We start from the raw sequence: 15,011 nt of genomic DNA on the forward strand, positions 1-15,011 counted from the left end.
TCATGTTCCCTTCCAGTGTCTACTTCTGCTTGCCCCCAACATAACCACTATCCTGACTTTTAGCATTATCGATTTGTTTTGCCAACTTGCCAATTTTACATAAACGATATCATATGGTATATGTTATTTTGTTTCTGGCTTCTTTTTCTCAACCTTGTTTTTTAGATTCATCATCACCCATATTGTTTTACACAGCTGTGGTTTATTTTTGTTTCTCTATAGTAATCTATGGGATATAAACACCACATTCAATGACAATAACATTTGTTTATTCATTCTACTACGGATAGACATTTGAGTCATTTCCAATTTGGGGCTATTACAAATAATGCTGCCAAAAAATTCTTTTATTAGTCTTTTGGTGCATGTATATATACATTTCCACTGGGTATATATACCTAAAATGGAATACCTAGGTCAGAGGGTATGAATACGGTCAGCTTTAGTAGGTACCGCCAAACTGTTTTCCTGTAGGAGCCAATGAATATCCCAAGTAGTGTGTAAGAGTTGTCCTTGCTCTACAGTCTAACACATGGTAATATAAGCCTTTTTAAATTTAGCCATTATGGTCAGTATGTAGTAAGATCCTTTTGTATGGTTTTAATTCATGTTTCTCTGGTGAATAATGAGACTGAGCAACATTTATTGGCCATTTTGATATCCTTTATACAATATCTGTTCAATTTCCTCACTTAATTTTCTGGTGGATTGTCTTTATTGTTACTGATTTATGGGTATCCTTTCTATTCTTGATATAAGCCCTTTGTTGCTTATGTGTTGGTTTTGATTTGTAATAGTAGAGACTAGAAGTAAAAGTTAAGCTATTTTGGTAGAAGAATGCTTAAAACCATTAGCTTTTGAAGTATTAGAGATCTCTAAAGCCCTGAAATGCTCTTTTGTGTTCATCTCAACATAAAATGCCAATGTTATTTGAACAGACTAAAATCCATGCCAATAATGTAAACTAAATAAAATTCCTCATTTAAGTTATGAGAAATTCTAAGGGGACTTTGCAAATTCTGCATCAATAAAACTTTGATCATTAAGGACTTAAGCACATATTTCAGTCAAGCAATGGAAAAAGTTGCTAAATACTCCACTGTGCTAATATCAGATGATTTCAGGATTTTTAGGATCACAATTACTGACTGCTCAAATATCACCTTATCAGATATGCCTAAGCAACCAGTCTGCAATAGTGCCTCCCTCTTCACTCCCTGCCCCTCATCTTACCTTTTCTCATAGCACTTCACTATGAGACATTTTGTTGCTTGGCCTCCCTCCATTAGAATGTATGCTCCATGAAAGCAGGGGGTGTCTTCTATTTTTGTTCTTGTGGTAACCCAACACCTAAAATAGGCTCGGCACTAGTAGGCACATAAAAGACATGCAGAAGTATCTGTTGATTTGATTTAATAACACGGGGCTTCCTTCTATCTCTAAAATTCTACATTAATCTTTTGAGGAATTCCTAACCTCCAGAGTAACCAGGAAAGAAAATTCTCAACTCTTCTAAGAACTGGGCCTGGGGAACTTAATCTGTGATGGAGGCCTTAAAATCCTATGGGAAACCACTGTTCTAGGTGTAGTGGTTTCCATCTACTACTGCATTTTGACATCCACATCACTACCATTCCTATCAAGACCACTGCTGATCTTCTAGTTGCAAATTAAATGCACATTTTGAAGTATTCATCTTTCTTAATCTTTTTGTCTTGAGACTCTTATGTTCTCTGGCTTCTATGACACTATACTCCACTGATTCTCGTCACCCTCTGACTACTGTTTCCCAGCCTGTTTCTGGGGTTCTCCCTCCTATTTCTGTCCCTTAAATATTAGTGTTATTTATTCATAAAATAAAATAAACATGTATTGAATACCAACTATATGGCAGCTCCTGTTCTAAACATGTCTTTGAATAAGATAGATACATAAGTAGTATGGTGAAAAAATAGACGAAACTTCATCAATGGATGAATGGATAATCAGATTGTGGTATATACATACAATGGAATATTATTCAGCCATTAAAAGCAGCTATGCCAAAAAAGGCCAAAAATTACTACAATGTGGATGAGCCTCAAAAACATGCTAAGTGAAAGAAGCCAAATGCAGAAGGTATTGTGTAATTCCATGTATATTAAATAGCCAGAATACGTAAATGAAATCCGTAGAAACAATGCAGATTGGTGGTTACCAGGGGCGGTGGGGAGGGAGAAACAAGGAGCAGTGGCTTAAGGAGCACAGAGTTTTCTTTATGGATAATGAAACTATTTTGGAACTAGATAGAAATGGTGGCTGCAAAACATTGTGAATGTACTAAGTGCCACTGAACCGCTCATTTTAAAATGGTTAATTTTATGTGAATTTTATCTCAAAAACAAGAGGAGAAAAATTAATGATCGGAAATAAATGAACAAATAAGAAAATATCAAGACCAGGCACCGTGGTTCACGCCTATAATCCCAGCACTTTGGGAGGCCGAGGCGGTCAGATCACCTGAGGTCAGGAGTTCAAGACCAGCCTGGCCAACATGGTGAAGCACCGTCTCTACTAAAAATACAAAAATTAGCTGGGCATGGTGGCGCATGCCTCTAGTCCCAGCTCCTCCAGAAGCTGAGGCAAGAGAATCACTTGAACCTGGGAAGCAGAGGTTGCAGTGAGCCGAGATAGGATCACTGCATTCCAGCCTGGGCAACAGAGCAAAATGCTATCCACCCCGTCCAAAAAAAAAGAAAAAGAAAATATCAAATAGTAATAAATGCTGTGATGAAAAGAAAAGCAGGTAATGTGATAGGGAGTGATGAAAGTATGGGGGATTATTTTAGGTTGAGTAGCCAGGAAAATTATCATTGAGAAAGGAAAATTTAAGGTGAAACCCAAACAATAACAAATCCAGTCTTGCAAAGATCTGGTAGAAGAGAGTTTCAAGTAAGGGAACTATAAGGCAGGAATGAGTTTGGCAGGTATGAGAACCAGAAAGACTGGGGGGCCTTCTGGAGCTTAGAAGGGAAGAGGGAGACTGGAACAAAAGGGAACAGAGAAGTCGTCAGGGGAAGTCCAGTATATGAGGACACTAAGTCATGGAAAGGAGTTTGGATTTTATTTTAAAACAATGGGAAGCCATTGTAAAGTTTCAATTAGGAAAATACTGGTCTGTTTACTCCATTCAAAATTATTTTACTCTATTTAATAATAAACAGACATGTTTAAATTTTTAAAAAGATCCTTTTTACTGCTAAATAAAGAATAAATTATAGAGGGGCAAGGGTAGAAGAGGAGACAACTATCATAAGACTATTGCAGTAGCCTAGGCAAGAGATAATGCCGGCTTGGTAGCAGTGAGGTAGAGCAACATATTAGATCCAGGAAATATTCTGGTGTGTAGACCAGACTTGACAATGAATTGTATATGGGAAGTGGGAGAAAAGAGTGATCAAAGACGACTCCTAGGATTTCAACCTGAGCATTGAGTAGACGCTAACACCACTTTCTGACATGGGAAGACCAGGGAAGAAATAGGGTTAGAGGAGAAATCTTGATTTCTAGGTTGGATATATAAGTTTAAAATGTTTACTAGACACCCAAACATAGACATTAAATAGTCAATATGTGATATGTGAATCTGATATCAAGGGTGAGATCACAGCTGGAAATATAAATATGGGAATAATCAGCATGTGATTGGTATTTAAGTCTGTAGAACTGGATGAAAATATTTAAGTATAAAGAAGAAATCATTCCAATACAAAGCCTTGGGTCATAATATTGAGTGACCTAATAGGAATCCCGAAGGAAAGGAGGAAAGTTTGATAATGAAGAGGATGGGGCTCAAGGAGGGTCCTCTTTCATTTGCAGAAACAAAGTCACTGAGAGGTAAGAAGAAATAGGATCCACAGTATAGGAGGAAGGATGAGTTTCTGAAACAGGAGGATGGCCTAAAATTCAGCTACAGATACAAATGGATGTGAAATAATGAGAGAGCTCCCCTGTGACCCCTGGGAGGAGGCCAGGTCACAAGGTAATGAGTAAGAAAGTGAACATACCAGGGAGTGCAATAGAATCGCCTCGTAGTGTTCACTGACCACATGGTACTTATGGTCATGAATTTAAAGTGAAACTAGTCCATGCAGTAATTTACCCCCAACCTGTTGGCCCCAGCATTCAGCTGCTCAGGTGTAGGCATGACCCAGGCAGATGGGTCAACTTAATTAAGGGTGGGTTTTACTGGGTTATTAGGATAGAGACAAGATACAGGGAGGGACAAGTTGCTGAATGGTTATGAGATGGATGGGAATAAGCAGAGTCACAAGAGAAGAGAGAGTATGAGGAAGATGATGGATAGTGAAAAGGAAAGAGTCTAAATGAGGTCAGAGAACTTCTGATGTGGGAGTACTAGATTAAGCATGCTGGAAGGATGATGGATAGGTTGCTTTAAATCTCAATTAGTAAATAATGCAGTTCTCATTGATGATAGTGTCAAGGACATGCTATGTGGGTGGATGCCTGAGATGAAGGATTCCCCAGGGCTCCATCTTTTAACTTCTTTTTTTCCTTTTACTTGCCTATCTTGGATAATTTCAATCTTATGGCCTGTCATCTATAACTTCCAAGTCTGTCTCTCTGATTCAGATCTGTATTCTGAGTCCTAGACTGACATATCTCACTGTTTGCTTGAGTCTTTTTAAGTCTCATGTCACCTCAAACTCATTATTATTCAAAATTGAATCCATTTTCTTCACTCATAAACTAACTAAAAAATTTTATTGAAAACACACTGACCCAGAATCTGTGCTAGAACCTGGTGAATCAGAAATAAATAAGAGGCTAGGAGCTGTGGCTCACACCTATAATCTCAGGCCAAGGCAGGAGGGATTGCTTGAGCCCAAGAGTTCAAGACCAGTCCGGGCAACAGAGCCAGGCTCCGTTTCTACAAAAACTTTTTTTAAAAAAAGCCGGGTGTGGTGGTGTGTCCCTGTAGTCCCAACTACTGGGGAAGCTGAAGTGGGAGGATCACTTGAGCCCAGGAATTGGAAGTTAAGAGTTAGCTGTAGTTGTACCACTGTGTTCCATCCTGGGCAATAGAGCAAGACACTGTCTCAAAATAAATAAATAAATAAAAGAAGGAAGATCTTACTCTTAATGGCTTCTTTTACCTTTTTCTCTTTCTCAGTAAATGGCATGAGTGTCACTAATCACTCAGGCCAGAACCTAGGAAGTCATCTGTCTGAGATCAGGTTTTCTAGAACCTAAGATGAGATTCTTGTGAAAGTGACTTACTGAGGGAGTATTTTAGTGTTTTCAGGGGGAGAGTGAAGGAGACAGGCTATGGGGGGGGGGGAGAAAAATTAAGCAAAGATGTGGTCTCAGCTACAAACTAGTATAGCCTGGTGTCCCAGGAAGCTTGGCACCTAAATTGCACCACAGCATTGGTTCTCACCGAACAACAAGTCTGGTATTTTATGCCCCTGTGTCCATCAATCAATCATTGCCTCAGAGAGGGTAGCAGAGGAGGGACTGCAGCTTCCCAAGTGAGGCAGGAGCCTCCAGTTCAGTGGAGGGCAGTTCCCCAAAGGAGCCAGTTGTGAGCTGTTAGTAGCCAACACCCACCCAGCTGGAGGAGAGATGCATCAGCCTGGGAAGGGGATCCAGGTAGGGCACCAACCACCATGGTTGCACCACTCAGAACCAGCTTCTTCCATAGCTTCCATTCAGGCATAGCTTCTTTATGATTCTTACTGGTCATAATTTCTGAAAAAACTGTTTAGAGGAAAGTTAGTGAGATAAGCCACAGCCCCTGATGCTGCAATTGGTCGCTGACACCTATCATTGCCTCACCCCTTCTAGATTCCTCTCCCCATCAGCTAACTCTTCGGTTGATCCAGGTGGCTTTTCTTTTGAGGTGAGCCCCTAATGTCCATGCCCTTATTAGGATATGGTTTCTGTATTTGCCAATTAAAATTAAAACTGGGCATGAGAGTAACAAAAAGATGCCTCAGAGGATCATCAGAGTACCAAACACATTCCTCACTGCCTCTGTTACGCAGTAGCATTCTTACCTCTTCAGGATGACTTACGGTCAGCTACCTCTGCCAGTATAGGAACACCACTCTGTGTATCTGATATGTTGGCATGAGGAGCCTAAAGTGACCACATGGGAGCCAAAGCTCTAAGTTTGGTGGGACTCTTACAGGTCTTTTGGTAGAAGCATTCTGCCTCTAAGACCCAGGACCTGTAGAACAACAAAGCCTAAAGATACATAGACAGAAAGCACAGATTATCCAAGTCGGTTAACAGAAGTGATAGAGAGTGGAGCCATTCCTGCTTCCTCCCTTTTGTTCCCAGATCCATGTATTCTACCCGTTGGAAACACAGAACCATAAAACAGCCATTGGTTTAAAGTGTATACCATATCCTGAAGAATGGCACCCCAACCTCACAGGATATAATCTCCAAGATGGTGCCTCAGCTTTGCCATCAAGAGGCCATCCCAAAGCTCTATCATGCTAGCATCCTCTGGATAGTGCTGTGTGTGGTTAGGACCAGTGGATACCATGGTCATGCCCGTACTGCCATACTCTTTTGCTATAAAGTAGGTATCTCTACTATTAAGCAGGGTCTCTCTCATGTCTGCAGGTAAGTGATTCTGTGAGCCCTAAGATAGTGGTGCAGCCAGGAAAGGCAAACATGCAGAATTCATATCCATTCTGATAAGGATACAGCATGGCCATTTCCAAGGTACTAGGGACCTAATGCAGTCAAGTTGCCACCAAGAGGCTAGCTGGTCTCCTTGAGGGATGATGCCATATCAAGAGCTCAGCTTTAGTTTCTGTTGCAAGCAGGTCAGACATTCAACAGCAATGGTCGCTGGATTACCCTTAGTGAAAGGGGAAACCATGGTATTGGTATGATGCATAATTCCCACTGAGGTAGCCAAAGACAGAGGATGGATCAAATCATCCTACTTGCTGGATGCTCTGTCTCAACCAGGACTCAACAGCATGACGAGAATTGTCTTGCAAATAGTATATAGGTTTCGGCTACAGATGGCATAGTCTTGTTCCAAAATCTTAAGGGTCTGTGATACAGCTTTCCCACTGAAACTTTCCAGAGGCTCCACAACGCATTTTCCTCTACCAGAGATTCTTCCAGTATGGGATCTACCAAGTCATTTGACCAAAGTAGCAGGACTGCTTGTACCCTATCCTGAACCTACTACACAGCTCTTTCTTTCTAGAGTTCTGGGCTTGCTCAAAAAAAATTCTTTTCTGTGTTGCCCAGTAAATGAATCTGATTATTCAATTATTTGATCCAAGGGTGGAACATTTTCAAGGTGCATTAATTTTTGCTTTACCTAGGATGTTCTGACATGCCCCATAGCAGCAGACACCTAAAAACAACGTGTCAAGCCCCAATCTTTTACAGGGTTTATCTTTCACCCTCTGGCATACTTGCATCTTTCCATCCCTTTAATATACTTGCTACTTCTTGCTCATCAAGTCTCATTAACATGATGTTAGTGTTAATATATGATGTTCCATGTGATAGTCTTTGGAATGTCCAGATGGGCTAGGCCCCTTCAGAATTTATTGTGACAGCTTCATTAATATAACATTGGGGCAAAACCATGGATAAATACTGTTGGCCACCCCATGTGAATGCTAACTGCTTCCTATCCTCCTTTTTATTAGATATTAAAAAGAATGCATTTGCTGATATTAAAAAGAAACCATTTGCCAAATCAATAGTAGCATACCATCTACCTCAGGCTGTGACAGTCTTCTCTAGCAGAGATACTATCCCTGACACAGCAGCTACAGTTGGGGGCTACTAGTTGGAAAAGTGTGCAGTACTCCATCATTTGCATGATCCCTAGTTTTGGCAGGGGCCAGATTGGTAAACAAAATCCACCTATAACAAGGTTCACATGTATACAGATTGTCAACTCCCCAAACACTACATAAAGTCCCATTCTTCCTACCAAAATGAAAGTCAAAGAAGAATATAGTAACCACAGAACTGGAAAATTAAAGTACAAATTTCCCCAACTAAAAAAAAAATCACTTAATTTTTGTATGTGGCTTTTTAAAATGAAGAATTGTCAAATTATCTGATGTTGTCCTTTATTCCTTAGCTACAGATTTTCATTTTTACTTTTTGTAAATAAGCACTAAACAGGTCACAAACAGTTAAATAGCATTTTCATGTCACCATGAAGGCTGGAATTGGGGCACTCGTCCCTGATACTTTCTTCTCTATGATAAGACAAACAATATACATGCCAGCATCACAGCCCTCCCTACTAGGGAGCCACCTCCACCCCAAGACACATCATGCAGCCAGCCTTCTCACCTGGCTAACTCCAAGCATTGATTCGCCCTGTCAAAGCCAATCCTTATTTTCTATATAAACCTTCTGGTGCAATTCCACTATAATCTTTACTTTAACTTTTTGGAGTTGCCTATTTTCAAATGAAAATCACTGGCTTTGCAAATGATTGCAGCATGTTTTAGGCAGGTTCCATGGTGAGTGCATTGTCCCTGCATTTGCGGTTGGACAATATAATACTCATTTCTAGAGCTTTTTAATGTAATGGTGCTGTGATGTCTTACTTAGTTCCTTGAAGATTTCATTACTGGTAACTGAATTACACTAGTAGTAGGAATTCAGCCCAAGATGTGTTCTTTAATTAAGAGCTGCAGTGTTTGACAGTATGTCAGGGATGAAGCATGCCTGGAAATGTGAAGATGTTTAAAAGCTCTGTATTCCTCATTCACTTTTCTTTCTTTCTCTCTTTAGTCTCCCCCAGATATGTCCTTCCCAGCATCTTTGGCTGCACAGCATTTCCTTCTGGAAGAAGAGAAACGAGCAAAAGAACTTGAAAAACTTCTAAATACACATATTGATGAACTGCAAAGACACACAGAATTTACTCTTAATAAATACTCCAAGCTAAAACAAAATAGACACATATGAGCTTTTAAACTTTTTTATTTGCTTCCCCCCCACCAAGAAAAAAAGCTGTGGCAAAATATTTACAAAGCTGATTAATGAAATCAAGAAATTCTGTTCTGTTTCCTTGAGTAAATAATTTTGGTAAGGCAGCTAGAAAATAGTAAGTATTTTGTTCGATAAAGCTGTTTGCATTTCTGCATTAACATGCTAAATTGTCCTGCTGTAGAGTTACTATAAAATAAACATGACTATTCCAAAAGAGATTTTTTTTTTCCAGTCTAAGGAATATGTTGAAATTAAATATGCAGTATTTTCCCCACTTGAATCATGTATACTGAAAACCCATTTCCTCAGCAACTACACAAAATAAGGGAAAGGGAAGTGCTATATTCCAGATACAAATGACTCAAAGACAGCTCAGTTGTACTGGTTTTGAAAACTCAAGGATTTTATAAATAAAAATATTTAAGTATTTCCAGTTATGTAAACACTCTAAAATTCTACAATTTTTTGAAAAAAAAAAAAAGCTATAGCTTTACTGTTTTTACATTCACCTTTATAATGTCTGTCTGTTTCAACACAATGAAGGTACATGGAATGTGCAATTTACAAACCTAAACTATATGTGCCAAAAATTAAAGCTTTTTTGTTAATACTAATTACTTCACGGACACGAACAAGATAAAGGAAGTATGAAGCATTACTGTTGCTACATTTTTCTTTGTAATCACCTGTTTTTAATGCAATGAAGGAATGTAAAATTCAATGGACTTGAAGCATAAATGCTAAATCTGTATAGAACAGTAATAGCATGGCTGTGAACAATAAAATAGGTTACAAATATACAGCAATAATAGAATATACTTTAAGAGTTTCTCGTGTGTGTGTGTGTATATATATATATATATGAAGAGAGATTATGAAAGAAGGTAAGTCCTACTATAGCTTTTATGGTTTTCTATTTCCCTTTAAAGAAACAATCTCAACATACTGAAAGATAAACCAAAATGCCATTAGGTAACAAGTGTCATTTTCACGTGAAAAATACAGAGCATTGTAGACTTCAGATGACATGACCACATGTATTTGTATAGCTCTGGATGTTGGAAGAAAAAGAAAAGATGTATTCGTATAGCTTTTGATGTTTGTCTTAGCTTAGCCTGCTATAACAGAAATACTACAGACTGGGTGACTTAAACAACAAACATTTATCTCTCACAGTTCAGAAGGCTGGGAAGTCCAAGATCAAGGTGCCAGCTAATCTGGTGTCTGGCGAGGGCCCACTTCCAGGCTTGTTGACAGCCACCTTCTTGATGTATCTTCACATGGCAGAGAGGAAGTATCTCTCTCGTTTCTTCTTCTTTTTTTTTTTTTAATTATACTTGAAGTTCTAGGGTACATGTGCACAACGTGCAGGTTTGTTACGTAGGTATACATGTGCCATTTTGTTTTGCTGCACCCATCAACTCATCATTTACATTAGGTATTTCTCCTAATATTATTATCCCTCCCCCAGCCCCCCACCCCTCAACAGGCCCTGGTGTGTGATGTTCCTCGCCGTGTGTCCATGTGTTCTCATTATTCAGCTCCCACTTATGAGTGAGAACATGCAGTGTTTCCTTTTCTGTCCTTGTGATAGTTTGCTGAGAATGATGGTTTCCAGCTTGATCCACGTCCATGCAAAGGACATGAACTCATCCTTTTTTAAGGCTCCATGGTGTATATCTGCCACATTTTGTTTATCCAGTCTATCATTGATGAACATTTCGGTTCGTTCCAAATCTTTGCTATTGTGAATAGTGCCGCAGTAAACATAAATGTGCATGTGTCTTTATAGTACCATGATTTATATTCCTTTGGGTATATACCCAGTAATGGGATCACTGGGTCAAATGGTATTTCTAGCTCTAGATCCTTGAGGAATTGCCACGTTGTCATCCACAATGGTTGAACTAATTTACACTCCCACCAACAGTGTAAAAGCATTCCTATTTCTCCATATCCTCTCCATCATCTGTTTTTCCTGACTTTTTAATGATTGCCATTCTAACTGGTGTGAGATAGTATCTCATTATGGTTTTGATATGCATTTCTCTGATGACCAGTGATGATGACCTTTTTTTTTTCATATGTCTGTTGGCTGCATAAATGTCTTCTTTTGAGAAGTGTCTGTTCATAACCTTTGACCACTTTTTGATGGGGTTGTTTGTTCTTTTCTTGTAAATTTGTTTAAGTTCTTTGTAGATTCTGGATATTAGCCCTTTGTTAAATGGGTACATTGCAAAAATGTTCTCCTGTTCTGTAGGTTGCCTGTTCACTCTGATGACAGTTTCTTTTGCTGTGCAGAAGCTGTTTAGTTTAATTAGATCCCATTTGTCTATTTTGGCTTTTGTTGCCATTGCTTTTGGCGTCTTTGCCCATGCCTGTGTCCTGAATGGTATTGCCTAGGTTTTCTTCTAGGGTTTTTATGTCTAACATTTAAGTCTTTAATCCACTTTGAGTTAATTTCTGTACGGGGTGTAAGGAAGGGATCCAGTTTCAGCTTTGTACATATGGCTAGCCAGTTTTCCCAGTACCATTTATTAAATAGGGAATCCTTTCACCATTGCATGTTTTTGTCAGGTTTGTCAAAGATCAGATGGTTGTAGATGTGTGGTGTTATTTCTGAGGACTCTGTTCTGTTTCATTGGTCTATATCTCTGTTTTGGTACCAGTACTATGCTGTTTTGGTTACTGTAGCCTTGTAGTGAAGTTTGAAGTCAGGTAGCGTGATACCTCCAGCTTTGTTCTTTTGGCTTAGGATTGTCTTGGCAATGCGGGCTCTTTTGGGGTTCCATATGAACTTTAAAGTAGTTTTTTCCAATTCTGGAAGAAAGTAGCTTGATAGGGATGGCATTGAATCTATAAATTACCTTGGGCAGTATGGCCATTTTCACGATATTGATTCTTTGGAGTGTTCTTCCATTTGTTTGTGTCCTCTTTTATTTTGTTGAGGAGTGGTTTGTAGTTCTTCTCGAAGAGGTCCTTCACATCCCTTGTAAGTTGTATTCCTAGGTATTTTATTCTCCTTGAAGCAATTGTGAATGGGAGTCACTCATGATTTGGCTGTTTGTCTGTTATTGGTGTATAGGAATGCTTGTGATTTTTGCACATTGATTTTGTATCCTGAAACTTTGCTGAAGTTGCTTACCAGCTTAAGGAGATTTTGGGCTGAGACAATGAGGTTTCCTAAATATACAATCATGTCATCTGCAAACAGGGACAATTTGACTTCCTCTTTTCCTAATTGAACACCCTTTATTTCTTTCTCTTGCCTGATTGCCCTGGCCAGAACTTCCAACACTATGTTGAATAGGAGTGGTGAGAGAGGGCATCCTTGTCTCATGGTGGTTTTCATAGGGAATGCTTCCAGTTTTTGCCCATTCAGTATGATATTGGCTGTGGGTTTGTCATTAATAGCTCTAATTATTTTGAGATATGTTCCATCAATACCAAGTTTATTGAGAGTTTTTAGCATTGAAGGTCTGTTGAATTTTGTCAAAGGCGTTTTCTGCATCTATTGAGATAATCATGTGGTTTTTGTCATTGATTCTGTTTATGTGATGGATTACGTTTATTGATTTTCATATGTTGAACCAGCCTTGCATCCCAGGGATGAAGCTGACTTGATCGTGGTGGATAAGCTTTTTGATGTGCTGCTGGATTTAGTTTGTCAGTATTTTACTGAGGATTTTCACATCGCTGTTCATCAGGGATATTGGCCTAAAATTTTCTTTTTTTTGTTGTGTCTCTGCCAGGCTGTGGTATCAGGATAATGCTGGCCTCATAAAATGAGTTAGGGAGGATTCTCTCTTTTTCTATTGATTGGAATAGTTTCAGAAGGAATAGTACCAGCTCCTCTTTATACCTCTGATAGAATTTGGCTGTGAATCCATCTGGTCCTGGACTTTTTTTGATTGGTAGGCTATTAATTATTGCCTCAATTTCAGAACCTGTTATCAGTCTATTCAGAGATTCAACTTCTTCCTGGTTTAGTCTTGGGAAGGTGTATGTGTCTAGGAATTTATTCATTTCTTCTAGATTTTCTAGTTTATTTGTGTATTGGGGTTTATATTATTCTCTGGTGGCAGTTTGTATTTCTGTGGGATCGGTGGTGGTATCCCCTTTATCATTTTTTATTGTGTCTATTTGATTCTTCTCTCTTTTCTTCTTTATTAGTCTTGCTAGTGGTCTATTTTGTTGATTTTTTTCAAAAAACCAGCTCCTGGATTCAATGATTTTTTGAAGGCTTTTCTGTGTCTCTCTCTTTCAGTTTTGCTCTGATCTTAGTTATTTCTTGCCTTCTGCTAGCTTTTAAATTTATTTGCTCTTGCTTCTCTAGTTCTTTTAATTGTGATGTTAGGGTGTCAATTTTAGATCTTTCCTGCTTTCTCTTGTGGGCATTTAGTGCTATAAATTTCCCTCTACATACTGCTTAAATGTGTCCCAGAGATTCTGGTACATTGTGTCTTTGTTCTCATTGGTTTCAAAGAACATCTTTATTTCTGCCATCATTTTGTTATTTACTCAGTAGTCATTCAGGAGCAGGTTGTTCGGTTCCCATGTAGTTGTGCGGTTTTGACTGAGTTTCTTAATCCTGAGTTCTAATTTGATTGCACTGTGGTCTGAGAGACAGTTTGTTGTGATATCTGTTCTTTTGCATTTGCTGAGGAGTATTTTACTTCCAATTATGTGGTCAATTTTAGAATAAGTGTGATGTGGTGCTGAGAATGTATATTCTGTTGATTTGGGGTGGAGAGTTCTATAGATGTGTATTAGGTCTGCTTGGTCCAGAGCTGAGTTCAAATCCTAGATATCCTTGTTAATTTTCTGTCTCATTGATCTGTCCAATATTGACAGTGGGGTGTTAAGGTCTCCCATTATTACTGTGTGGGAGTGTAAGTCTCTTTGTAGGTCTCTAAGGACTTGCTTTATGAATCTGGGTGCTCCTGTATTGGGTGCATATATATTTAGGGTAGTTAGCTTTTCTTGTTGAATTGATCACTTTACCATTACATAGTGGCCTTCTTTGTCTCTTTTGATCTTTGTTGGTTTAAACTATGTTTTATCAGAGACTAGCATTGCAACCCTTGCTTTTTTGTTTTCCATTTGCTTTGTAGATCTTCCTCTATCCCTTTATTTTGAGCCTATGTGTGTCTTTGCATGTGAGATGGGTCTCCTGAATACAGTACGTTGATGAGTCTTGACTCTTTATCCAATTTGCCGGTCTGTGTCTTTTAATTGGGGCATTTGGCCCATTTACATTTAAGGTTAATATTGTTATGTGTGAATTTGATCCTGTCATTATGATGTTCGCTGGTTACTTTGTCTGTTAATTGATGCAGTTTCTTCATAGCATCGACGGTCTTTACAATTTAGCCTGTTTTTGCAGTGGTTGGTGCTGGTTGTTTCTTTTCATGTTTAGTGCTTCCTTCAGGAGCTCTTGTAACGCAGGCCTGGTGGTGACAAAATCTCTCAGTAGTTGCTTGTCTGTAAAGGATTTTATTTCTTTTTTATTTATGAAGCTTAGTTTGGCTGGATATGAAATTTGGGGTTGAAAAGTCTTTTCTTTAAGAATGTTGAATATTGGCCCCCACTCTCTTCTGGCTTCCAGAGTTTCTGCCGAGAGATCCACTGTTAGTCTGATGGGCTTCCCTTTGTAGGTAACCCAACCTTTCTCTCTGGCTGCCCTTAACATTTTTTCCTTCGTTTCAACCTTGGTGAATCTGACAATTATGTGTCTTGGGGGTTGCTCTTCTCGAAGAGTATCTTTGTAGTGTTCTCTGTATTTCCTGAATTTGAATGTTTGCCTGCCTTGCTAGGTTGGGGAAGTTCTCCTGGATAATATCCTGAAGAGTGTTTTCTAACTTGGATCCATTCTCCCTGTCACTTTCAGGAACACCAATCAAATGTAGATTTGGTCTTTTCACATAGTCCCATATTTCCTGGAGGCTTTGTTCATTTCTTTTCACTCTTTTTTTTCTAATCCTGTCGTCTCACTTTATTTCATTAATTTG

General features: G+C 38.9%; 1 protein-coding gene across 1 annotated transcript in view; it reads left to right on the forward strand.

The window, feature by feature from the left end:
* The window catches only part of DEUP1 (deuterosome assembly protein 1), a 98,523-nt gene extending 88,802 nt beyond the window's left edge, over positions 1–9,721 (forward strand). The window contains exon 14 of the mRNA XM_025357394.1: positions 8,800–9,721. Within this exon, the coding sequence (XP_025213179.1) occupies positions 8,800–8,976 (177 nt within the window). The 3' untranslated portion in view covers positions 8,977–9,721. The remainder of the gene's footprint in view (positions 1–8,799) is intronic.
* The last annotated feature ends 5,290 nt before the right edge of the window (positions 9,722–15,011 follow it).

The sequence above is a fragment of the Theropithecus gelada genome, chromosome 14, assembly GCF_003255815.1.
Source record: "Theropithecus gelada isolate Dixy chromosome 14, Tgel_1.0, whole genome shotgun sequence".
Taxonomy (NCBI): domain Eukaryota; kingdom Metazoa; phylum Chordata; class Mammalia; order Primates; family Cercopithecidae; genus Theropithecus; species Theropithecus gelada.